The sequence below is a fragment of the Bubalus bubalis genome, chromosome 11 (assembly GCF_019923935.1).
Source record: "Bubalus bubalis isolate 160015118507 breed Murrah chromosome 11, NDDB_SH_1, whole genome shotgun sequence".
Taxonomy (NCBI): Eukaryota; Metazoa; Chordata; class Mammalia; order Artiodactyla; family Bovidae; genus Bubalus; species Bubalus bubalis.
In genome coordinates, this window is record NC_059167.1 from 54348449 (window position 1) to 54374750 (window position 26302).

At 45.0% G+C, this 26302-nt stretch overlaps 1 protein-coding gene and 1 long non-coding RNA gene across 4 annotated transcripts in view; both read right to left on the bottom strand.

Moving 5' to 3' along the window:
- Nucleotides 1–23171, bottom strand: part of RORA (RAR related orphan receptor A) — an 811781-nt gene extending 788610 nt beyond the window's left edge. The window contains exons 1-3 of one of the 3 annotated variants that reach the window (XM_044925518.2): nucleotides 23044–23171; nucleotides 22863–22909; nucleotides 22241–22481 (exon numbers count right to left, since the gene is read on the bottom strand). In XM_044925518.2, the coding sequence (XP_044781453.1) occupies nucleotides 22241–22406 (166 nt within the window). In that variant the 5' untranslated portion in view covers nucleotides 22407–22481; nucleotides 22863–22909; nucleotides 23044–23171. Of the gene's footprint in view, nucleotides 1–22240; nucleotides 22482–22858; nucleotides 22910–23043 lie in introns of all 3 variants that reach the window. The other 2 variants (XM_025296493.3, XM_025296495.3) reach the window with 2 other exon arrangements.
- Nucleotides 12655–22172, bottom strand: LOC123328273. Its single transcript, XR_006543119.2, has 2 exons — nucleotides 14596–22172; nucleotides 12655–14354 (listed from the first exon to the last, which is right to left on the bottom strand). It is a non-coding gene; the product is annotated as an uncharacterized LOC123328273 (long non-coding RNA).
- Nucleotides 23172–26302: the final 3131 nt, after the last annotated feature.

Genomic DNA, 26302 nt, shown 5'->3' on the forward strand with positions numbered 1-26302 from the left:
TATGTCCTTTCCCGCTGTGCAGACCCCTGTACAACTCACTACAGTGATCAAGGTGATTACACAACACCCCTTTCTCAGGAACTCGATCAGAGGTTAGTTATCCACGTGCATTAAAGTACGTGAGAAAATATTTAGCCTTCCTAAATTTGCATTTTGCAAGGGGCTATTCTTGCAGTGACTTACTTATACATTTATAGCCTATCTCCCAATGCTTTCGCCTTGGCATAAAGTAAAAATTAAAATAGAACTGCATATTTAGCTCAACTTCCCTGTCACAGAACCAGTCCTTAACTTTCTAAAATGTATGACTTTAGCTTTAAAACAATGCCCATCTCCAAACTACTTCACTTTTCAGTTGTCTGTATTCACTGGGGGTAGCTGGATGGATGTGCCCAGGATGCTGGGGGTTCCCCCAGGAGGCAGGTATCTCCTCTGAAAATCCAGGTGAAAATATGCAGTTAATGAGGAGGGACAGAACTGTGCTGACCAGTATGAGTGGAAGCTCAGAATTTAAATATACCAATGACCTCAGGCTCAAGAAGGCTCCAAATTGGCCCAAGGGATCAAACTTGTCCAGCCAGTCTTTGTCTAACAAAGCCCCAAAGTCTTCCCCTATTCTACCTGACTGACCCAGGCGATACCTAAAGTAGAAAGAAAAATTCCAAAACTGAAGGCAGTACATGTACAAGGAGGTCTGTGAGCCCTAAAGCAGAGAATCTTTGGGGAAGAAACAATATTCTTTACTTACAGAGCCTAATCCCATACCTGTGACAACAGAAGCAAATAAAATAACCTCAAACCGTACAATCTCTAAACTATCAAAGCCTATATATGTCCTAATTTTCTCAGGTGACACAGTTTACCTAATCTGTGAAAGAAAAAGACAGAATTGGGAACAATAGAAATATGTAAGGTGGGCTAAAGTTATGGATATCTTGTTCTTTGAGGAAAAAATAAAAGTAAATGGAATAAAATGAACTCACTGAAATCTTGAGTAATAAAGCAGAAAGATTACACCACTCTAAGACAACTAGGTTTATGGTCATAAAGATTTCCTCTGAGCCATTTCTTCTCAGGATGCTTATAGAGCCTCAACTGTTTACAACCTGACACTGGACCATTTCAGCAACCTTTTTGGCACCAAATTGTAGAAGACAATTCTTCTAAGGACCAGGGTGGGGCGGGGGTGGGGGGGTGGTGTGGTTTGGGGATGATTCAAGCACATTACATTTATTTGCACTTTATTTCTATTATTATTACATCAGCTCTATCTCAGATCATCAGGCATTAGATCCCAGAGGTTGGGGACCCTTGCTTTAAAACATAATCCAACCTTATGCTTCTTCAGCAGGAGCCGTAACTCTCTTCCTGCATCTCTGCACAGAAAGGCCATGGCCCTCAGCTTCCCCTGGCTCTTGGGATGGTGGCCAAGTGAAAAGTCAAGCTGGAGAACTCCCCAAGGTGGGTCTCAGGTAACGGGCTGGTTAGATTTTATCTTGCGTGGGTGAGCTTAGCCTCACTAAGCCAAGGAGGCACTTGGCTTGGGCTGAGAATGATTTCTGTTTAGGTTTCTTCAGGCCTTGATTCTAAACAGCCGGAAGAAAGGCTCCGCTGTCTCGAAGGGCACCTTTCAAGAGAAACCAAAATAGGACGCTCGCTGAACAAAAGGGGACTGTTTGGCCACCAACGTGCTGAACGGGGTCTGCCCGTAGAACTGGAAGGGCTTTCTTGCAAAGTTAAAAAGACTGAGAAGAAAACAGCAGCAAGAAAAGATTCATCCAAGAAATCACCCACTCCAAACCTTCCTTCCCGCACATAAGTGCCAACGGATAAAATTTAAACCTCTTTGAAGAAAAGTCCAGCCAGAGCTCAGCTTTCAGGTCTTAGAAGGCACCAGCGTCCCAAGGCCTCCCCACTGTCAGATCAAACACACACAAAACAGTTCCTGATACGGGCTTGGTTTCCCCCATACCATACAAAACAGGCTTTTGTGTTAATCTACTTACTGCACGGTGGGGAAAGGACTCTAATTTCACAGCTCGGAGATAACACAAATAATTCATGTGACATATTAGCGGAGTATCTGTGGGGAAAGTGTTTAGTTAGAGCTCATTGAAAACAATAGGAGCTTGGCCACCACGTCAGAAGGTAAAGACAGGGTCCTTCCAACAGGCTAAGCCCCCTCCTGTCGCACACCTTGGAGTTGTTCCAAGTCAACGGGGCTCCCTAATTACACAGCACTTCTTTATTCTTTAGTTTGTCCATGGTCTGGGACATTATCATCTTCTTTCCAGGGCCTTCAGAGGCCACTGAATACGTGAAAGGCCCCTGCAAACCAAGTGCCATCAGTATGCAGACCAGCAATTCCACTAGAATCATCAACATGGTCACCACCTCCTTACCAACAAACTACTTGTGTTGTGCATTTCTCTGTCTCTTAATGGTAAACTTTAAAAAATCTTCCCTTATCTTCCCTTGTTTCCCATGGCTAGACCCATCCTTTGAAGATCTCATGTTCTTTCTCAAGACCTTCTTTCAAGTTTTTCTCCCATGAAGTCTTTCTCCCAGGGCAGTGTGGAGACCTCTTCACAGCTATTATTCATTCTATTTCTCCCAACCTTGAGGTTCTGCCAAGCATGAGGCAGATTCCCTTTGGAGACAGGATAAATCAATCCTGGGCTGTGCAGAAAGTTTTGAAAAGGTGGGGGAAAAGGGCAACAACTCTACAATCATCAGTTAGACATGATGGGAAGGAGACCACCACCCAAGCAGATAAAACTCAAATGCAATCTGGAGCATCGATATGCTTTAAAACCTCACTCTGAATTAAAGACATTCTTGGTTTGGGGTGTGTGTGTGTGTGTGTGTGTGTGTGTGTACGTGCATGCCTTGTATAGGATTTCTGAGTCTAAAGCCAGTTTTTTATACTTTTCTCTGTCACTATACCAATTCCTCCTCTTTCCTTTCTCAGCCATACCCACCTGAACCTTAGGTTTATTTTCTCAGTATTGCATTTCAAAATCCAGCAACAAAACCTGATGTAAAAATTTCACCTTCAAAAATGCTGCTTCATAACATCTCCACCCCAGCTATCCCTCCTGGTTAAATGATTGCTTGTTTGTCTGTTTAATTCCACAGCTGACATGCTGTCTCATACTCCCTGCCAGACCCACATTTCCAGCTGCCCAGAAGACACGTCCCCGGCACCTCCAACTCAGCCCATCCAAAATGGGACCCCTGTCATCAAGCCATCCCAGCCAATAATTACACCCAACTCTGGGGTGACTCGCTGCTGTCATTGCTTCTATCATGCACCTCCAATTTCACCTCTGAGCCTACCTCCGAGCCCCATTCCAGCCCCAGCCTGCAGTATGTCTCTCCAGAATCACCACGGACATCCCCTAACTTGGCTCCTTCTCACCATCAATCCTCCACCCCAACTTCAACATACTTAGGCTTAAGTACTCTGTGTGTGTGTGTGTGTGTGTGTTCAGTCTCTCAGTCATGTCCAACCCTTTGCGACCCCATGGACTGTGGCCCACCAGGCTCCGTCCATGGGATTTTCCAGGCAACAATACTGGAGTGGGTACCCATTCCCTTCTCCTGGGGATCTTCTTGATCCAGGGATCGAACCCGAGTCTCCTGCATCGTCAGGCAGATTCTTTACAGACTGAGCCACTAGGGAAGCCCTTAACTACTCTATCAAAAAGAAACAAGGTATTTTTCACTTGCTCAAAATTTTGCCCTAGAAAAAGGTCCAAAAAGCTTAGCTGGGTCCCTGCCTTCTTTCTCCATCTTCATCTCCTGGTCCTTGCTTCGGCAAGGCTCAACTGCACTCATCAACCTAAATGTCCCATGAACCTGCACTTCATGAAACTTGGCCTCAAACGCCTGCTCACTTTTTGCCCTCTAGCCTAATCACTCGCCATTTTTCAAAAAATTAGGCAGATGAACCCAGTGAGCTTTCCCTGATTCCTTTTGAAGTCTTTTTGCCCTCTTATGTGCATTATAATTTTTTTTAAATATTATAGCACTCTCCATATTTTTTTTAAATTACTAGTTAATGTGTCTTTTCTGTTCATCAATTCCTTTCATTCAACTCTGTACCTCCACTGACCAAGAGGGGATCTGGCACATAGTAAGTGCTCAATTAATACCTGATGCATCAATGAAAGAAGGCAATTTACGGCATCACCTTTAAACATCTGAAGCTTTCGAAGAATATCAGATTTTCTTGTCTCATCCCTGTTTTGCCTTGGCTGGCTCATTTTTCACATATTGATTCTAAACTGTACCGTCACTAGCATCCTGAAGGCTTTCACTGAATGCCCAAATAAGAGACAGAGATGTACAGAAGACTCAAGACAGTCTACAACACTGCCCTCCAGGAACTGAGACCAAAGAGAAGATAAACTGAGCTGATGCAGCAAAATGTGACTTCAATAAAGACTGTAACTAATTAACGCTAAAACCAGAGTGTGTTTGCTACTGAGAAATAGTAACGGACAAGACCAATTAATACCAACATGTTGTCAAACACCATGGTAATTTTCATTGTAATATTTTATTAGGAACAATATGATACTGATTTTTTTTACCAAAATCTGCAATAAACTTTCTTTACTATTTTCTTAATCCAGATGCCAGCCATGGATGCTGTGTACTTTCTCCTCAAATGTTCATGGAGTTTAAAAATCAACACGGTTGATCTGAGATACAGAAAATGCTCAGTTGTTTATGAAGAAAATTTGCTTTTGATATTTTTGATCGTCAGAGTAAGCATTATATAATGAAAGGTAAGTATATCTTAAACTATATAAAATCTCAGATTCCCTGGTGGCTCAGACAGTAAAGAATCTGCCTGCAAATGCAGGAGACCTGGGTTCAGTCCCTGAGTCAGGTAGATCATTTTGAGAAGGGAATGACTACCCACTCCAGTATCCTTTCCTGTAGAATTCCATGGACAGAGGAGCCTGGTGGGCTACAGTCCATTGGGTCGCAGAGTTGGACACAACTGAAGCAACTGAGCATGTTCGCATAAAATCTCAACTCTTCGGATGAGGGGTTTCTGGGGTTTCAGATCACCAGGTGGGGGTGCTGACTGACAATGCTATCGATGCACAACAATGGAGTGAGGGCAGGTGAGAAATGCAGAGCACCATCAAAATCCCTTCCAGATGGCCTCTGCACGAAACATGGAGAGGTGGTCATGGAGTCAGAAACCGAGTCCGGAGATGAACCAAGTAAGTCTTCAGGACCTCCCTGGACATGGTTGGAAATCCATGTTCATTTACTGCCAAACTTCCCAGGTGATGCCAATCCTCCTGCAGGTTCAGGGCTAAAGTCCCTGGAACCAAAGTGAAGAGTAATTCGCATGCCCCACTGGGAGCAGCCATATCTGAGGCTGCCTTCACACATCCTATTTCTGCTCAAGGGTTAGCTTATGACTTAAGGCATAAAAATATGTCTTTATCTTTCTGCTGTGGCAGAAGCTGTTTGGCCAGTGTTCCTTCTTGGGAGAAGAATGACAGAATAAAATGACCGCAGTTCTGGGTCCTTAATGCTTTTTCCCCAACTTGAGACATGTCCCTTAATAGAGGCTCTCAGACATGATAATAAGGATGAAAAGGCTGAAACGAATACACGAAGTCTTGTTTTCAAACGCTACCCTTGATACTATAATTGACTTGGTCAGCCATAACTGATACCTGTCCCCAGGCAAACCAACCAAGTTGTTAAAAAGGCAACACAAGCAAGCACTTTAATGCTAATCACGCGTTTTCTTTTTGATCTGCCTGACTGGTACAATATGTATATGCCTGTGTGTGTATATGTGTATGAAAATATGTGTATATTTGAAGATATAAAAACTTACTATTTCACTGAACAACGGTTTATTTTCATTCCCTGACTGTTCAGTATTATAGGATTGGGGCTTCTCTGCTAGTCTGCTTCTTAAAGACCAGCTACTCTAAGTCTGTATGTGTGTATCACCCACACCATCACAATACAGATTAGACAAAATAGATGCTTAATGGTGTAATTCACTTTACAACAGCACTATTATTACAGCATTACTCTATTTTCATTACTACTGCACATTAGAATCAGCTTCCAACATGTTTGAGTGAAGAAATAAAACAACCTAATCACTGTGCCAATTAATTCTGTAAAAGTCATGTAGTATATCAAAATGAAAACATTTTCACAGCATCCCAGGAAGACAGGATTCCATGCCTGACTCACTTCCTCTAGCCTCCTACGCTTCTACCCCACCACACTTTGACCTAGCCTAGTCCAATTACAAGCCAAAAATCAATCAAAGACCCTTAGCAAGCTTAATTGATTTTCTAAGAAAGGATATTATAATCCATCAGCACACCCTCATCTTGTGCTAACATTATTTTCCCAGATTTACCCAACATCATTGTAGTACCAATAGCTACTCTTTCTCATGCTGCTCTCTCATCAGCTCAAATACTGTAACAGCAGAGTGATTTCAAGCAGGTTGTGAGTCTCAGAGAGTATTGCTTGCAAAGTGCATGTAAATTATTAGATTACATTACAAGTGAAAGACTCAGCAGTGGGTCACCATAGTGGAGCATTAATGTAGAGCAAGTTGAATGGAATCCTTGCAGACAGGCTTCTCCAATGTGATTTTTTGGCAGGGAGGAGAAAGTGACTACGGGGGAAGGGAGGGCAGGCAAAGATGGGGTGCTGAGAAATGAGACATGAGAGAACACTGAGCACAGTGGGGTGGAGGGTGCTCCCCCAGCCTCGATGGTTGGAGGGGGCAGCCAGCAGTACTACGGGAATAGGGAGGACAAAGGGGAGGGGAGCAGGCAGAAGTGGGACTCTCCTCTTGTTCAGTTGCAGGTATGGCGTATAACCTCTGGGAAACCCAACAAGTGGCTGATGGGCTTGAACTTAAGTGATTCGTCTGAACTTGGCAGGATCTAGCCTATGGCAGATGAACTGAGGGACTGGCATAGGATCCAGTCCAGGAGAGAGAACTGGTTGTTAAATGAAAGGCCCTTGATGTCCTAGAACTCATTAATTTCACAGAGCAACCAATCAGAAACAGGAAGCAAAAGGGGCTGCAGACCTGAGGAGATGGGGAGACGTAGGCGCAGGGGCCCTGCTTCTGGATGTGCTCCACCATCACCACCGTCACCAGAGTGACACTGGATGTGTGCCAGGCATCACGCCAGAAGCTGTATGGGCATCCTCACAGGTGAGCTTCTCAAGCACCTTGGGAAGCCGGCATCATTAGCATCCCCAGTTTTCAGGTGACATAAGGAAAAGACTGAATGGTGAATGAACTTACCAAAGGTCACACACTTAGCACACCTGGGCCCCACTCCCAGCAGGCTTGTAACAACCATGTAAGCTGTTCATCATGGTCTGAGTTGCTCAAGACTGGAGCAGGCCCGGGCCTTCCACAACAGAGGGCAGGATTGGTGGACCCAAGAGAGACAGAAGTGGGACAAACTAGGGTGGCTGGGTCCAAACCCGAGACCCAGCTGGAGGCAGGAGCAAGTAGAAGCTGTGATTACAGAGCTGGGAAGTGCAGACCTGAATATTCTGAGATGACAAAGAGCTCTCCAGGGCAATGTGGGAGACAATCTGTACAATTAATGAGCACCTACTTTTTGCAAGGCATTGAGCAGATGTGAAGGAATACACCACGGAGCTCATCTTCTTGGGAGGACCTGACTCTTGCCCAGGAAATAATACTAGAAGACAATGTAAAGAAACCTGGAAAGGAATAAGTGACATGTTGATTGACCAAGGTCATCTATGTGTCTGAACACTGTAAAAGAGAACTACAAGAGGGAGAGCTTCAGTCTTATCAGGAGCTAGAATGACTGTAGGATCTCAGGAAGCAAGGAGATTGGACCAAAAGTGGGAACTCAGATGGGGAAGAGGAGGAAGAGGAGGAGGAGGGCCTGTACTAGTGAAAAAAGAAAGTGAAAGTGTTAGTTCCTCAGTTGTGTCTGCCTCTTTGCAACCCCATGGAATGTAGTCCACCGGGCTCCTCTGTCCATGAGATTCTCCAGGCAAAAAAACTGGAATGGGTTGCCATTCCCTTCTCCAGGGAATTTGACAGAATGTGGTCCACTGGAGAAGGGAATGGCAAACCACTTCAGTATTCTTGCCTTGAGAACCCCATGAACAATATGAAAAGGCAAAATGATAGGATACTGAAAGAGAAGCTCCCCAGGTCAGTAGGTGCCCAATATGCTACTGGAGATCAGTGGAGAAATAACTCCAGAAAGAATGAAGGGATGGAGCCAAAGCAAAAACAATACCCAGCTGTGGATGTGACTGGTGATAGAAGCAAGGTCCGATGCTGTAAAGAGCAATATTGCATAGGAACCTGGAATGTCAGGTCCATGAATCAAGGCAAATTGGAAGTAGTCAAACAGGAGATGGCAAGAGTGAATGTCGACATTCTAGGAATCAGCGAACTAAAATGGACTGGGATGGGTGAATTTAACTCAGATGACCATTATATATACTACTGTGGGCAGGAATCCCTTAGAAGAAATGGAGTAGCCATCATGGTCAACAAAAGAGTCCGAAATGCAGTACTTGGATGCAATCTCAAAAACAAAAGAATGATCTCTGTTAGTCTCCAAGGCAAACCATTCAATATCACAGTAATCCAAGTCTATGCCCCAACCAGTAACGCTGTAGAAGCTGAAGTTGAACGGTTCTATGAAGACCTACAAGACCTTTTAGAACTAACACCCAAAAAGATGTCCTTTTCATTATAGGGGACTGAAATGCAAAAGTAGGAAGTCAAGAAACGCCTGGAGTAACAGGCAAATTTGGCCTTGGAATACAGAATGAAGCAGGGCAAAGACTATTAGAGTTTTGCCAAGAAAATGCACTGGTCATAACAAACACCCTCTTCCAACAACACAAGAGAAGACTCTATACATGGACATCACCAGATGGTCAACACCGAAATCAGATTGATTATATTCTTTGCAGCCAAAGATGGAGAACCTCTATACAGTCAGCAAAAACAAGACCAAGAGCTGACTGTGGCTCAGATCATGAACTAATTATTGCCAAATTCAGACTTAAATTGAAGAAAGTAGGGAAAACCACCAGACCATTCAGGTATGACCTAAATCAATTATGATTCTACAGTGGAAGTGAGAAATAGATTTAAGGGCCTAGATCTGATAGATAGAGTGCCTGATGAACTATGGAATGAGGTTCGTGACATTGTACAGGAGACAGGGATCAAGACCATCCCCATGGAAAAGAAATGCAAAAAACCAAAATGGCTGTCTGGGGAGGCCTTACAAATAGCTGTGAAAAGAAGAGAAGCAAAAAGAAAAGGAGAAAAGGAAAGATATAAACATCTGAATGCAGAGTTCCAAAGAATAGCAAAAAGAGATAAGAAAGCCTTCTTCAGCGATCAATACAAAGAAACAGAGGAAAACAATAGAATGGGAAAGACTAGGGATCTCTTCAAGAAAATCAGAGATACCATAGGAACATTTCATGCAAAGATGAGCTCAATAAAGGACAGAAATGCTATGGACCTAACAGAAGCAGAAGATATTAAGAAGAGATGGCAAGAACACACAGAAGAACTGTACAAAAAAAGATCTTCACGACCCAGATAATCACGATGGTGTGATCACTCACCTAGAGCCAGACATCCTGGAATGTGAAGTCAAGTGGGCCTTAGAAAGCATCACTATGAACAAAGCTAGTGGAGGTGATGGAATTCCAGTTGAGCTATTCCAAATCCTGAAGATGATGCTGTGAAAGTACTGCACTCAATATGCCAGCAAATTTGGAAAACTCTGCAGTGGCCACAGGACTGGAAAAGGTCAGATTTCATTCCAATCCCAAAAAAAGGCAATGCCAAAGAATGCTCAAACTACCGCACAATTGCACTCATCTCACACGCTAGTAAAGTAATGCTCAAATTTCTCCAAGCCAGGCTTCAGCAATATGTGAACCGTGAACTTCCTGAGGTTCAAGCTGGTTTTAGAAACGGCAGAAGAACCAGAGATCAAATTGCCAACATCCGCTGGATCATGGAAAAAGCAAGAGAGTTCCAGAAAAACATCTATTTCTGCTTTATTGACTATGCCAAAGCCTTTGACTGTGTGGATCACAATAAACTGTGGAAAATTCTTCAAGAGATGGGAATACCAGACCACCTGACCTGCCTCTTGAGAAATGTGCATGCAGGTCAGGAAGCAACAACTAGAACTGGACATGGAACAACAGACTGGTTCCAAATAGGAAAAGGAGTTCGTCAAGGCTGTATATTGTCACCCTGTTTATTTAACTTATATGCAGAGTACATCATGAGAAACGCTGGACTGGAAGAAACACAAACTGGAATCAAGATTGCCGGGAGAAATATCAATAACCTCAGATATGCAGATGACACCACCCTTATGGCAGAAAGTGAAGAGGAACTCAAAAGCCTCTTGATGAAAGTGAAAGTGGAGAGTGAAAAAGTTGGCTTAAAGCTCAACATTCAGAAAACGAAGATCATGGCATCTGGTCCCACCACTTCATGGGAAATAGATGGGGAAACAGTGGAAACAGTGTCAGACTTTATTTTTCTGGGCTCCAAAATCACTACAGATGGTGACTGCAGCCATGAAATTTAAAAGACGCTTACTCCTTGGAAGGAAAGTTATGACCAACCTAGATAGCATATTCAAAAGCAGAGACATTACTTTGTCAACAAAAGTTCGTCTAGTCAAGGCTATGGTTTTTCCTGTGGTCATGTATGGATGTGAGAGTTGGACTGTGAAGGAGGCTGAGCGCCGAAGAATTGATGCTTTTGAACTGTGGTGTTGGAGAAGACTCTTGAGAGTCCCTTGGACTGCAAGGAGATCCAACCAGTCCATTCTGAAGGAGATCAGCCCTGGGATTTCTTTGGAAGGAATGATGCTAAAGCTGAAACTCCAGTACTTCGGCCACCTCATGCGAAAAGTTGACTCATTGGAAAAGACTCTGATGCTGGGAGGGATTGGGGGCAGGAGGAGAAGGGGACGACAGAGGATGAGATGCCTGGATGGCATCACTGACTCAATGGATGTGAGTGTCAGTGAACTCCGGGCGCTGGTGATGGACAGGGAGGCCTGGCGTGCTGTGATTCATGGGGTCGCAAAGAGTCGGACACGACTGAGCAACTGATCTGATCTGATCTCCAGTGGATCTTCCCAACCCAGGGATCAAACCTGGCTCTCCTGCAATGCTGACAGATTCTTTAGCCCCAGCCCATACTAGGAATGCTGCTGCTACTGCTGCTAAGTCACTTCAGTCGTGTCCGACTCTGTGTGATCCCAGAGACGACAGCCCACCAGGCTCCCCTGTCCCTGGGATTCTCCAGGCAAGAACACTGGAGTGGGTTTCCAGGAATAGAGAGAGGTAAAAGAGGCTGAGGTCAAGACAGATGTGGAAGAGAAACCTTAGAAGCCTTTGGTTAAAGGCAACCCAGACAAAGGGCTACACCAAGATGTCAGGAGGCGAACTTAAGATCAAGCCATGCAGGGATTCTGAGTTCCCTTGTCTATTGCTTTCTCCCCAGAGCTTACTTAGCACAGTGCCTGGCACAGAGAAGGTGCTCAGTAAACTTTTGTTGATTGAAAGAATACCACCCTCGTGCCTGTACACAGTGATGACAAACTGGAAGCAAAGGGATTCCAGAATCTATATGCTGAACCAGACTAGACAGATGCGTGTCTAAATGAAACAGGATATTAATGAGAATGTTCTAAAAGGGCATAAAGATGCTGAATGATTAAAAATAACAATATTTAACTTATTTTCCCTCCCTCAACTCTTCCTTAAAATTATACTAAAGTAACACTTGGAGTCCCACATCAGTGACTATGGAAAAACCTCCCTCCCTCCTTCCTTCCCTCCCTTCTTTCCTCCCAGTCAGGCCATGGCCCACAGAAAGGCTGCTTCAGCCTCATGCCAAGGACACGGGATTTCAACTTCATGGAGCCACCCATATAGATGGTGAAACCAATCTGGTGGCTAAAGACTTGTATTTTGTCTTTAAATAATAGAGGAAAAATAACAGAGCATTGCAGGTAATGGATAATTTATATGCAAAGTTTATTGATGTGTGTGATATATCTGTGTACTTGCTTTCAATATATTGTGTTTTTCTCATAATAAACACATGAAGGACACTGCACTAGAGGGACAAGAAATTCCAATATGAGGACACTTGTTTTCATATCCAAGCTGAATGACCTTTGTTTTCCTGGCTAAATACAACCATCAAAGGTGCTGCGCTTTGGGCCAGAAAACTTGCTTCATTCTGAAACATCATGAAATTCTCTGCAACATACTAAAAGTTCAGAATCAGTTCCCTCAAAGTAGCATCAGTTTCAGAACACACAATCTTTTTGAAAAAAAATTAGATTTATTTTTTTTCCAGTTACAAAAATAATACACACATTAATGCAAGAAACTCAGAAAATAGAGAAGGGCAGAGAAAAAGAGAAACTCATAGATAACCCCACTATCCAGAGATGACCACTTTATCATTTCATCATTTATGTACATTTGGGCCCATGCTAACACACACACACACACACACAGTTTTTATAAAAATGATCCCATTCCATGCACACTACTATGAAAGCTGTGACTTTTCACCAAGCACAAGATTCCAAGCATCTTCCCCTACAACATGAGTTTTACTGACTACATAGTATCCCATTTGCAGACTTGCTCGGGAGCATCCCCATAAAGGGCCCAAACCCTCTGCCTTGAGGAACAATGACAGCTGCTGAGAGACGCCCTCCCCCACTGCACAGCTAGGGCTGGCTGCCTCCAGCTCCAGACAGCTTAAAGGCTCCAAGAACAGAACGCCCTACTCTATGTCCCTTATTTTACTTTCTATTAAATCAGAGCAGGAGATGCAAACACAATTTTCACTATGCCCCCGAATGGCTTTACTGGCAGAGCCACAAGCTCATTAGCTAATTTTTAAACAATAATAAAAATGCCCGATGGGATTAAAAAATAATAATACTGAGAATGTTCTGCTCTTGATGCGCAGCCAAGACAAAGTGTGCTGACCTTCAAGGGCATCTCCACCTAAGGCTTGGTTAACGCATACCTATTGTAATAGCCTTGGAGGGGGGCATCTCCTGGTGGAAAGGAACTTACTGGAACTTCTGAGCATCTTGACACAGCATACAAGTGGAAGGAACATAGTTAGGGAGGAAGAAGATCTGTGTTCTAGTCACAGCCTTGTTACCTACTAGGAATGGGGCCTCAGGCATATTCTGACCTCTGTGAAAGCCAGTTTAAAAGGGGAGAGAGGGTAGATGAGATGATTCATAAGACCCCTGCTGGCTCTAACAGGTTTTAGCCTAATAAAACATGACCAATGGCAGTCTCATGAGTGAGCCCTACATATATGTGAACATGTACCCTCACGCTCAAGATTAGAAATCAAGCTTTAGAATTTTCTAGAGTCCTCTCAGGGGAACCCCATTTGTTATACTGAATCTCCTGGGAGTCTTGAGAAAGTTTAGCAGCTCACCAATCTTGAGGCACTTTCTGTGCTTATTCAAAGAAACGTGCTTTCTGTGCTTATCCAAAGAAACGTGCTTATCCAAAGTGGGTCATGAGTGCCAGAAACGGTAAAATACAATTCCAGCAATTTCACCCTTGTCAGCATCAGTCAACCAATATGATCACTGAAAGAAGCATCGTCTTTGATGATCAAAGTATTTCATTTGCCGTGCTTTCCCCCTGCTTCATTACCTGCACAATTGAGAGTTATGGGCAGTTCACCCTTCCAGGTGCCCTGTCCTTTCAGATATATTATCCTTGTCATGCAAACTTTCCTGGGAGTACATGCTGTATTGTCACTGTGGCCTTCTTACCATCATTCACTGGCTTTATGATTGTACAGTGAAAATGAAAAGCAATGCAGTTTATTGAAAAGTTTTTAAACTTGTGAAATATACCCTTGTTTCTTCTCTGATTTGACTCTCAGAAATCCATTAACTTTTAAGCAGTCACTCCTCCCCATGATTGGCATCGATCATAAGGGATGATACAGGTCTCTTTGCTCCTGGAATGGCGGCATCCCATCAGGGTGTCTCTTCTCCGTCTCTGTCCATTTCTTCAGGTTTCTTTAAAACTAATTAGAAGAGTCAATAAACATGCCCGCCAATTCCCTTAACATACTCGGAAGCACATCGGCCTGCCCTTCAGACCTGTTCTTGTTCTGTTGCTTCAAGTATTCCCTTACCTGCCTTTGTCAATTGGCATTCTCGACAAGTTCATCATAACTTCTCAAAGTGTCAACTTTTCCTCTGTTCATCGTCCTTGTTAAAGATAATTTAAAATTAGAAAGGCACGTTCCCAGCCATTACAGAGTCAATGCTAATTTCATTCTCTTTTGCACGTAAGTCTCCTTCCCTCTAGAGATTCCCTTCCTTGGTTCGCAGCCCCCACTCCCCAGCCCCCAAAAGGCAGCATCCTTAATCTCTGTATGCACGACCCCCTTCCCCTGTTCCACCACTCTTATCTTCCCTCCTCCCAAATACTTCACCCAGTGAAACACACTTTAGTATGTGGTTCTTCCTTCACTCCACTTCTGAGAGAAATGTCTGTGTCTGGAGATTGTAAAGTCACCTTCAGGAAAGAGGCATACAGTCGGCTGTCAATTAATCAGGATAAGACAGAAAAAATTACAATGTGTGCAGTTCTGCTTCTCGGTACATGCATTGATGCTTTGGGGATCAAGAGGATTTCTCGCGCACAACCTAAAATTCACAGCGATACCTTTTTGTTGGGCTATAATGAATTCTCTACCTAGCAGCAATTCTCTACCTAGTTGTTAATAGTCTGGATTATTTAAAACAGTGATTACCATACTTTATTATAAATTCAAGTGTTGGTCCCTCCTGTTTCTCCCCCATTCCATTTCCCCTCTATTCTTTGCAACCTGCCTGATTCTCCTCAGTAGCACTCTTCGCTTATAAGTCAAATGACTCTATATGTATTAATTTTTAGTCCCACATTGAGTTTGACATACAGATTTTAAGCCAGTTTATTCTCCCCCATTAGGCACAGAACCAAACATCACCATTCTTGTCACGTACATAAGTCCATCAAGTTTCAGGGTGTCATTTATACACCCTTTTATTGCTTCTTACTTCTTTCACACACGCCTACCACTTACGTACAGCAACTTCACAACATTCATATTTCATAAACTTCATCAGTATTCAGCCAAATCCTCCCCCGAAGTAAGCTAGGTATTTTTAACAGCGCGCTGCCTCTTTCACAGGCGTGAGAATCCTGCACTGGGCGGTACCCTTCCTGGTGCCCAGGAAGAACCTCATCTATCACGGTCTGTTCACAGATGCAGGCACTTCCTAACTGTTTTAAAAAAATTCACGATCACTGATGATCAAAACTCCAATGCCCAATCAGGCTGTTAGAGATGACTGGAGGCTGGTGATTATAAAACCTCTACACCTTGATTATTCCTCTGAGCTCCAGGGAAAGCAGCATGGGTGTAGCAACTGCCTGGGAGGGCCTGGAGGCCTCCAGCACTCCTCAGACTGTGTGAAACCTGTCCTCGCCATTGTTGTGGGCCCTACAGACAGTGCCTCGGAGGCCGCTTTCTGTGGACAAGACAACCACCAGGAGACTGCAGGGCCACACCACTGCCAATGTGCCACAGCACAGAATGTGATGAGACGGTTTGTAATAATGATGTGTCAGTGGAGGCTAGAAACGTATGTTAGGAAAAAAATATGTTCTTCCACCAACACAAGGGAATTGCTACCTATAATTCCTTTTAACATTAGCACGCACATAAGAGCCAGACCTGGAACAGAGCCTGCCTAACCCACGGGCTATGGTACATTTATACTTCATTATGCCTCACTCCACTTTTCTACCCATTTCTTGAGACAACCTCCTTGGTGTCTTTACTCCAAAAGCAAAGTAATAACAACAACAAGGCTGTCACAAAAGAACCCCAAGACTCCCAAGCTGATTTTTCAACAGTAGAATATCAAAGATATCACAAGATAACTACAGACAACCATTAAGTCAGCTGGGAGGGCCCTGAGAAAGGCAGCCCTTGATGATGCAGTACCACACTGGTCCAGTGAACAAAGGCCTAAGCTTGGATAGAGAGCTTCCTCTGGGGAAATCTATATGCTCTTTATTGACATTCTTAAAAGTCTTCCTTCTAACTCTAGAACTTCCTAACTTTCAGGGTTGATGAAACCCTTTCAATACATATAAGGAAGAAGCAAAATTAGTTGATATTTCTGTGTACCATTACACAGGGAAAAAACTGCATAATGTTATGGAAATACAGCACATAACTTATTTGTAAATACAATAGCTTTGCTAAATTTTTGAGAATGAGTTTACATTTTCTAGAGAAAGAATTAGCGTCTAGACTTGGATTGAAATTTTAAAGTAAAAACCTTAACTAACCAGAATCAACTAACTGACATGAATTTCTATTCTGCCACTTGCAACTCAGAGAACAAGGGAGGCAAATGACAAAACAGACAGATATTGAGAATTTAACCAAAAAAAACAAAACAAAACAAAAAAAAAACCACCAACCATTTCCAAGCTACAATCAGGACAGATTTAGCCCAATCTCTAACACCGTCTCCATTTACAGTTCTACAATGTACAATCAGAACTCATCCTCAGAACAGTGACCCTGTGGTACCCTAAGGATCCCCAAATCTCTAAGAAAGATTCAATTACATCCCCAGTGTTCTTCCCAGGGCAGGAAAGGGGACCAGCACACTTTCAAACACATTTGATAAGGAAAAGGCAAAAAGTGCTTCTGCTCACTGTGCCAGAAAAACAAATTCATCAGTGATGCTTTGGTACTCTTATAGAAAAATCATGGTTTATTGTATCTTAATCAATGCTTGAACACTCATTATCTGGAGAGTTCTGGGCAAGCATTAATTCACAAGGATTCAATTGTATTTTTCTTAACATACAGCTTAATAAGATGGGTGAACATTTTAACAGCTCATTTCAAACCAACACTTGCCCTTCTGAATGAGATACCAAGGGAAAAATAAAACAAATCTTCATTTTAAAAAAACATTTTATTTTAAATGATGGAAGGGAGAACATCTTGGGGAGACAGAGAGAAGCAGAGAGGAGGTTGTTCTTAAATTCTCAGCAAGGAAGACAGTCTTCATTTTCAGAAAGGTACTGTACATTCTAGGTTGGTGTTCGCTCTGGCACCTGAAAGCCTTTCAAAGCAGACTATTCTTGCTCTATAGGAACCTATCTCTAATCTGGGATGAATGGGTCAGGGGTCCCCTCCAGGAGGAAGGATGCTGTCTACCTCAGAGTCTCTGCACACTGGCTTGTACAAGACAAAGAGGACATGACATTTGAGAACAGTGACATTTTCTATAAAAAATTTTGCACGTGGGGCAATCACATTACAACTCTCTCCCCAGATACCTGAAATGTAGTTAAGTATTTTGCTTCCACAGACAGAAATACATAGATGAGCTTAGAAGGAGACTGGAAAAATAGTGGGGGTTGGGGAGAGCACCTTCAGAAAAAGTGGTACGTGCTATAATGGACCACACTCCATCAACAGGGTTCTAAGCAACACCCAACATCCGACATCACACCAGAACTTCCTCAAGGTAAAAATGGGAGAATCAGGAGAAAACTGTGCATCTTAACTCAGAAGTGACAGACAGTATGGCTCATGGAGAACACCTGGGCTTGCCTGATTCACAGTCCAAAGGCTAGCTCTGGATAGGAGTCAGTTTGCTTTCAAAAATGATTCAGCTGTCACCAAAGACCTTCTGAATATCTGCATCTGGAGGCACTATCTATTGCAATTAACAATCCTATACCTCCCTACATCCCTCTTAGGAGTCTGGTGTAGAAACAGCAGTATGCACTGTAACCCCCAGCTCTACTGACTTGAAAACACAAGCATCATGTCTCTTGGTGAGGGGGGTCCATCCCTGCAACCTCCATATTTCAGTTTCAGAAACAGAGATGTTTTCTAAAGCCAAGGGCTCCTCTTAACACCAGAAGATTTTGGAAAATTCCAGCAGGTGACTAATATTTTTAAAAAAATGTCTGCTGTAAATGTTTTTAGCCACTCAGGATTTGACTTCTGGATTAATAATTCAATTCTTTTTAAGAAAGAAGGGGGAAGCAACAGAAAAGGTTTTCATAATCATCCTCAAATGCATTTTCTAAAATTATTCTATTACATTTTTAAAGGGTATAATTATAAATGTTTTTATGAGCAATTTACTGGAAAATGAAAGTCCCTTAGTTTAAAAAATAATTATTCCATCCCCCTGGCACAGAATTTTATCCCAGCCAGTAGCTCTTTCAAACTACAGGGCATCATTTGTTCACTGGGGAGAGCCAGGTCCACGTAAGAAAAGCTCATCTGAGAATCAATCTCTAGAAAACGCTCGAAATTGCCAGGCAAGAGCACCGACCAGAAAGTGAATCAGCCAAGACTGAAGTGGTGAATTGTGGAGAAGTACTTTGAGAGGCAAAGATTCCTGTGGGTCTAGAAGTCCTCAGGGCTACAACTAAACTTGTTAACTGATTTTAAGTCAATCTAAGCTCAGCTTCCAGGGGGTTCGATCTCAACCCAACTGAGCTTTTTGGTGTTAATCCCATCTTTTGGCTTTGATTTTCCCCTTAGGTCAGCCTGCCCTATCAGCCATCCACCTGCAGCACCGGTGTTCCAGTGTTCCAGACCAATGGTGTGGCACACAGCCCCCTGACGATAACTTTAGGGAGGTAGAATGTGTAAGTTTCTGGCATGCATATACTAATGAGATTCTGGAAGAGGGTTTTTAACAACAGTTATGTCACAATGCTCAGGGCTCCCTGAAGCCCCTGAAAGCCTTGTTAAATTAAAGATTCGCTGTGGTTCTTCCGCTTCATTTTTACTTCCCATGTTGTCTCCTGCCTTTCTTCCCTTTCATTGGGCTGAGAAGATGGGCTGAACAACAATAGCCATCATTAAAAACACCCTGAAAACAAAACAGTTCTGCTGAAAATGCTAACATACCCTGCCCCGTTGTAAAAAGAAAGGGAGGCCGTCTTTCAGATTAAAAAGTCACATATTTGCTTTTGGAAGTGCAGGCACTAACGGTGCATGGTCCATTCACCCGTGGATTCCCAGGAGTTTGGAATCCAGCAATAGCTTCAAGTCTACCTAGGTAATGTCTCATGAGGTCACCTCAATGTCATGAGAATCCTGACCACAATCTCAGCAGACTGCAAACACTGGCTGCCTGGAAGCTAACCCTGCTACCTCCCAGGAAAGCATCCCCCAGATCAGAAAGCGGCTCTCCTCACCCAAGGCCAAGGTCTCCACTCAACCCTCCTTGAGGTTGAAAATGCTGATTTTAAGGTGACGGTGTTTGCTTTTCCTTTTGCGTTGTGTGCCTGTATGCTTTAAGTATTAAAAAGGCGTAATCACCTAGTGTGTAGGTTAATTTCTTTCCGATATTGTAATTTATGCAACATTAATACTGGATGCCAGCTCCAATTTTCTTGCTGCTTACACTCTGGGAGCCGACTTGCATATTCTGCCAATTCCATTACATCATCTGAAAACCCAAACATTTCCCATTTTCAAATCACTCTCATCTACTGAGCATACTTACACATTCCCTCTTTTTCTCCCTAGCTCACATGCACAAAGATTGGTACCCCCAAGGAGCAGACAGTACATCTGAGGTTAAAGTCTGCAAATGCACATAATTTCTGGAAGCTATTACTACTGCTGTGTTAGCTAAAGGATGCCTCCATCTCTGACCTTCCTTTTCCATTCAGACTGTTATATAACCGAGTGCCTGCGTGCAGGATGTGAGTTGAGTGTTTGGGCCTTACCTCCTCTCCCTCCCCCCATTAACTCTCCGGAGGGATGGACAAGAGGTGGGTTCAAAGAAGAGGGACTGGGGGGTGGCCCACTAGGGGGCAAGGGGATGTGGGTCAGCAGGTCAGTTGCACAAGATGCATCCTATCTGCACTTTGTCCCTCTTCCCTTGTTGCTGAGCCGCCAGGGCTGGTGGTACCGAGAAAGCCCCATCGGTTATATAATTTGCAAGAACAGCAAGTTACGGATTTGCTAGTCGGTTCTGCAGCCTGCCACCCTGATCTCTTGCAAGAACACCTTCTGGCAAGAATGACACCTGAAGATGCTAATAACACACGGGAGGGGGATGGCTAAGACAGAGGGGGTGGCAGCACAAACCAGAAATGAGTGCGGCTTCCTACATACTATGGACCCTTCTTCCAAAAAAAAAAAAAAAAAAGCCTCAGAAACACATGAAGGGGATTTTCTCCAGTGTTTCTGATTAACCCTGTTACATAACCCGCTCGCATTCCAAATCCACCGTCTCAGGTCTAAATATACTCTTCGCAGCCAAAAGCTCTCTACACACAAACTCACCCAGCTAGCGGCAGGTCCCGGCCCCCGGCCCCATCCCCCTTCCTATACTCCCGACCCTCGCTGCCCCCTCCCTCTCCCTTAAACAGCGATTTGATGTGTTCGCTCTTCCGAAATCGCCTTTAATTAAATGTTTTTCGTATGTGTCATCCTGATGGCTTTTACTGTACTCGAATTCCGTGAATGGGAAAGCGCCTGGACAGGGGGTGTGGCTAAGGTGGGGTTGGGGGGGGGGGAATACTGTAAAACAGCCAGCACATGATCAGCCATATTCCTACCTCCAACTCTAACATTGAGAGGAAAGGAGGGGCTCTGGGGCCCCCACTTGCCTCTTCCAGCTCTCCCCATCTCTGCCTGAAGCTGAGTGGCAAGAGGAGGGGGTCCGCTGGGCCAGTGCCCAAGCCGGGGCTGGAGATCTCTGTCCCCCAGCCCTGGGCGGCTCGTGCGAGCTGGCTTCCTCCGGAGTGACAGGCGTGATTTATACATTATTTACAACAGTAATTAAAGCCGTAGCTTCCTCCTGTTCTTTATAAACTCTGGGCGTTTTCAAATAACCGCCCCCCCCCCCCCAAGAAAAACCCCACACCAGTTTCCCATACCTTTAAAAAAGAGGAAAGAGGGTAAGCTTTTCCCAACACTCCACTTTAATTAGAAAAAAAGCAAGGAGGGGTCATGGAGCCGCCCCCCCCCCCCCACCAAACAGACACACGCACACAGATCCTACAAATGAAGTGTGTAAAACATTGCCCGGGGTGGGGGGCATCGATCGCACTATCCAACAAGCATTCAACTCGCACTGACCATTCCCAGGTTCTTGCAGAAACGCTTGGCGAGGGAAGGATTTCCCAGGGCTGAAATAAGTTTGGGTGCCTTGCGATCTTTCTTTTTCTGCTTGTTTGCTTTTGCAGACGCTCACTCCGAATGCGCGTGGAGCGCCCCACAGGACCGCCGCCGCCGCCCCGGGCGCGCTGACGCGCACACGCCCCCCGCCAGCCTGGGCGCTGGGCTGCGAACCCCGGGTCTGCAAACTTGCGCACCTCCCCTCGCGGCGCCCGCCAGACAACTTGGCGAGCCCCTCACGCGCCAGCACCCCGCTTCCCCCAGCCCTATTTCCAAATCCCAAATCCACGACAGTGCTCCAGGGAAGGTACCCACGTCGCTCCCCCGCCCCAAGTCCAGAAGCGCTCCCTTTCCACCCCGGGGGAGGGGGGGCTGCCCTTATCTCTCACTTCTAACACCCCTTTCACCTCTGCGGGGGGTCGAAAACCCACCATGTCTCAGGCTGCCCGGGCCGAAACTGTCAAGAGGAGAAAAGGTAAAAGGGGAGGAGGATGGCCATCAAAAGGATTTTTCCCCCCCTTCTTAAAAGGACACTGCCGCTTTAAAAGTTTCTTTCCCGGGCCCCCACTCTCCGGTCCTCCGTATTTTGGGGGAGAGTATTTAATTTGAGCAACGCGGCTTTCTTCCTCTCTTTGCAGAAAAAAATCAAAGCCAGGGGGGTGAGCCCGCCGGCTGTCAACCCTCCTGCCGCCTCCCCCGCCCCCCTCTCCTCCCGCAACCCGAGAACAGGCTGCAAAAGTTTGCAACATTTCTGGGGGGCGGAGGGGGGAGGGGAAGGGGGTGCTCCGAGCTCCGGGCGCCGCGGCCAGCTAGCGCGCGGCCCCCGACCCCGCGCCCCGGGCGCCCGCTCCCGGCCGCCCCCCGCTCCGCGCCGGGGCTCCCGCCGCCCCCTCCTCAGCCCCTCTCACAGCCTCCTACCTCTGCTGGTGCTGGAATAGCTCTGTCTGCGCACCGGGGCGGGCGGCTCGCTCTTGCGGGCGGATTCCTGGTTCAGCGGGGTCTCCCTGGAGCCGGCGGCCGCGTCCGAGCCGCTGCTGCCCGGCTCGCTGGCGGCGGGGTCGGGGGCTGCCGGAGCTGACTCCATGTTTTTTCCCAATGTAGAGATCGCTGGAGATGGCGAGCTCCGAGACTCCCTCTATCTTCTGTTTTCAGAGCAACTCTATGGTACCAAAAAAAAAAAAAAAAAAAAGGGAGAAGGAGACCGGGGAGAGCAAAAGGGAGAGAGCAGGCGGCGGCGGGCGGGCGAGCGAGAGCGCAAGGGAGCGCGCGGAGTGTGTCTGGGTGGACGTGAGTGTGCGCCCGAGAGGGGATGGGAGGCGGGTCTGGCCACAGGCAGCGCTAGCGAGAGCCTCTCCAGCCGGCCCCCACACCCACATTCCCCACCCTCCAGACCCCAGACCGAGAGCCGCGGACTGGCTGCCAATTTTGGGAGGTGGGGAAAAGAGTGGAGGAGGAAGGGAGAGCCTCCCGTGCCCCAATCCTCCCCTTCCCTCGGCCCAGGGACAGCAATTAAGATTCGTGAGATTGATTCTGTACCTACTTCTGGGACTCTCTCGGGAGCAGAACTCGTCCCCATCAGCAGCCAGCCTGGGAAGAGACAAATCCGGTTATCCACGTTGGGGACCCGCAGGTAGCTCCCCGCCAGCCCAGCCCAGGACTGAGGAGATACTGAAAAGGACTTCGACCTGCGCTGGGGGAACTGAGGGTGTGGCACTTCTTACTTTGGGATGGGACGCCCAGTGGGTTTCCCGTATCGCTTTGATGTAACTGTGTGAGTTTAGAATTGCCACGGAGAGCCAATTTCTGGTGTGGTTGGAAAAGGTCGCTTTCAGCTCCTTCGCAGTTTTCTCGGAGAAGGGTCCAGAAACCACTTGGCAGGGCAATTTCTACTGGAGAAAACTTTGGCCTGTTTGGTCGATGACTATCTAAGCTGGATGAAATATGCCACACTGCATCTAGTTCATGCGTAGCTGCTAATTGTCAATTCCCATGGTACTACTGCTATTAAATGTACAGTCTCATCCATAAAAGATATACTAGAGAGGCGTTAATAACATCTGGATGATAAAATTCAGATAATTAACAGCTTTTAATAAGTCACATCATTGTAGGCATCATTCTGCACGCCCAGCTTTCACTGAAACTCCCCAGCACATAGTAGGTGCTGAATGAAACCCAAGGGTGGCAAAGGACTACAGCAGTGTTACTTTGATCCCAAACTCCAGTATGAAGGAACAGTAAAAATTGGATGAGTGGAAAATATTCAGGTGGTAGTAGCTTGATTTTCTTGTCTGAATACTCAATCCACCATTTCCTATTGCCTGCGGAGACAATGATGAAATCAGTTTTACATTTTTAACACATACCCCCACCTTTCTTTCAGAAGATTTGCAAATTTTGACAACAAAAAATATTGTTATATACCAGAAGGTGACATAAATATGTGTATTTAGGGGGTGGGGTGGGGAGGGAATCAGGGAACATTTTGCTTTTTGCTAACTTCCTGGTTTGGAAAAAAAGACTTTTCAAAAATAAGAAGAAAAAAACCTAGTTAGATAATAGCCTAAGAGGAACCGCCATATGCCCAACTTCACACATGGTTTGTGTTACCGTTACTGATCTTGGTCTGATTTCAGATACACAATGCTATTTGCCATGGTCTGTGTGTTAATCAGCAAAACCTGTGGTCCACTCTTCGGAGTGATGTAAATGAGATGTGAACAGTTTTGATACCTTAATCCAGTCTCTGCAAGGAACCCTGGCTTTTGGCTGTCTGTTGGCGCCTACAAACAATGCCATGATTGTCTCCTCCCTGCCCCCCAAATCAGATGTGTGGGTTTCCCCATACATCAAAGCACAGATTTCCAGAGCAGCATTCACACCTTTTATAACAGGTTAGTGTTAGCCTGTTAATAAAGTTCTTGATGCACTTGACCCAGCTTGTCACATTTGACTTTTCTAAGTAAATATATCAAATATATATATCAAAGTGCATAGTGTAATGAACAAGTTCCTCTGGGACAGTAAGTATGTCAAAATACATCCATGGCCTCAAATATTTTCAAATATTTGGGAGAAAAAAAAACTTTTCCTATTAAATTTCACCAGTGATTCTATTTGGGATGCAAGCAGCTTAAAAAATATCTATGGCTCATTTTAGCTACCAGCAGCAGCTTATTAACATTTTGGGTGAAATTTATTCCCTTGGGCCTTTAATTGGTTCCTTTGCTATTCTCCTTTGACTACACTGGTATTTGTTTACCCAGGAAAAACTGTCCTGAATATGGCCCTAGTGACCTTAGTTAAAGATAGAGTCCATATTCCCCTCAGCGGTAAATTGCAGCTCCCAAAAGCCGCTTCTCCTGCCTTCCTAAAACAATTACTGCTTCTGCAATTTAAAACAATTGGGAACGCAAGTGCTTTCCTCAAGGGAAAAATAAAAGTGAGTTAGATACATTCCTTGACTGTCAATCATTGTTGCTAAAGTGTAAATCACTTGGATTGGGGAAGCAGTGATTAAGATTATATTTCTTTCCTTCCCTCATGTCCCTTCCCTGATTACTAATTAAGGCTTTACAATTTTCCAAATATTTGGAAAGATGGCAGCCTTCCTTAGACTCTGTTCATTGAGAAAGGGCAGTGCTATTTGCTTAAAAATGGTTATTTTACTTTGCACTACTGAGTTGAGACAATGGCTTAGAAAAATCTGTGCTTTGTAGAAGAGAGAAGCCTAAAAACCATTCTTTGCAGACTTCTCGTGCCCTCACCAAACTCACCAGAACTCCCCTACCTCCTTTTTAATCACAGGCTCCCCCTACCATGATGACTCCATGTTTTTCTTATTCCAAGGTCATTTCCGGGAACCTGGAGAGTTGGCTATGACTCCCCTCTCTCACTTCTGCCCTTCACTTTCCACAGCCTAGCAGACTTGCCAGGTGCTTTCAATTCTAACTCTGTGATATCTGCCCTTCCTATCTTTGGCTACCATATCACTCCAGTTCCAGACATTATCGCTCACCTAAACTATATCTTCCAAATAGCTGGCCTTCGTTCTTAGAACTATTCTAATCCATCCCAGAAAGCATTGCCAAGTTCATTATCCTGAACTACAGCTCTCATTTCCCACCATGTCACTCCCCTGCTTACAAGACTTTAATGGCTCCCTATTGCCTATCCAATTAACCACTAACTAGCCAACAAGGTATTCAAGGCTCTACCTCACTTATCCCTGCACCAGGGATGGCAAATTGATCTCATCTCATGAGGCACTCCTGAGGTCAGTTGAAAAGGTGTCGGCTGTGATTGATGAACGCTGTCTCACTTGGGTGGAGGACTAGGAGCAGGATACTGGTGCCAGGAGTCTGCCAAACTGCCTGGCATCCTTACATACTTCCTGCAATCCATGTGGAAGGCCAAGTGCCACTTCCCTCTCCTCCTACTTGTGGTGCAGGATACACGCAGAGACATTTGCTTCTGCCTCTTCCCTGGTGGCTCAGTGGTAAAGAAACTGCCTGCCAATGCAGGAGACACAGGTTCAATCCCTTGGTCTGGAAGATCCCTTGGAAAAGGGAATGGCAACCCACTACGGTATTCTTGCCTGGGAAATTCCATGGAGAGAGGAGCCTGGTGGGTCACAAAGAGTCAGGCATGACTTAGAAAGTAAACAACAGCAACAAAACAACTTCTCCTGAAATGTCCTTTCTGCCTTCTCTGTTAAATGAATCCCTACATTTCTTTAAAGGTCTGTTCTATTGGGTTAGCCAAAATGTCCATTCCAGAGTGGATTGCCATGCCTTTGTCCATGAGGGGACTCTTCTGTACAATTTTTATTTATTCCAAACTATATATTTGAGTCGGAGAAGGCAATGGCACCCCACTCCAGTACTCTTGCCCGGAAAATCCCATGGACAGAGGAGCCTGGTAGGCTGCAGTCCATGGGGTCGCTAAGAGTGGGACATGACTAAGCGACTTCACTTTCAC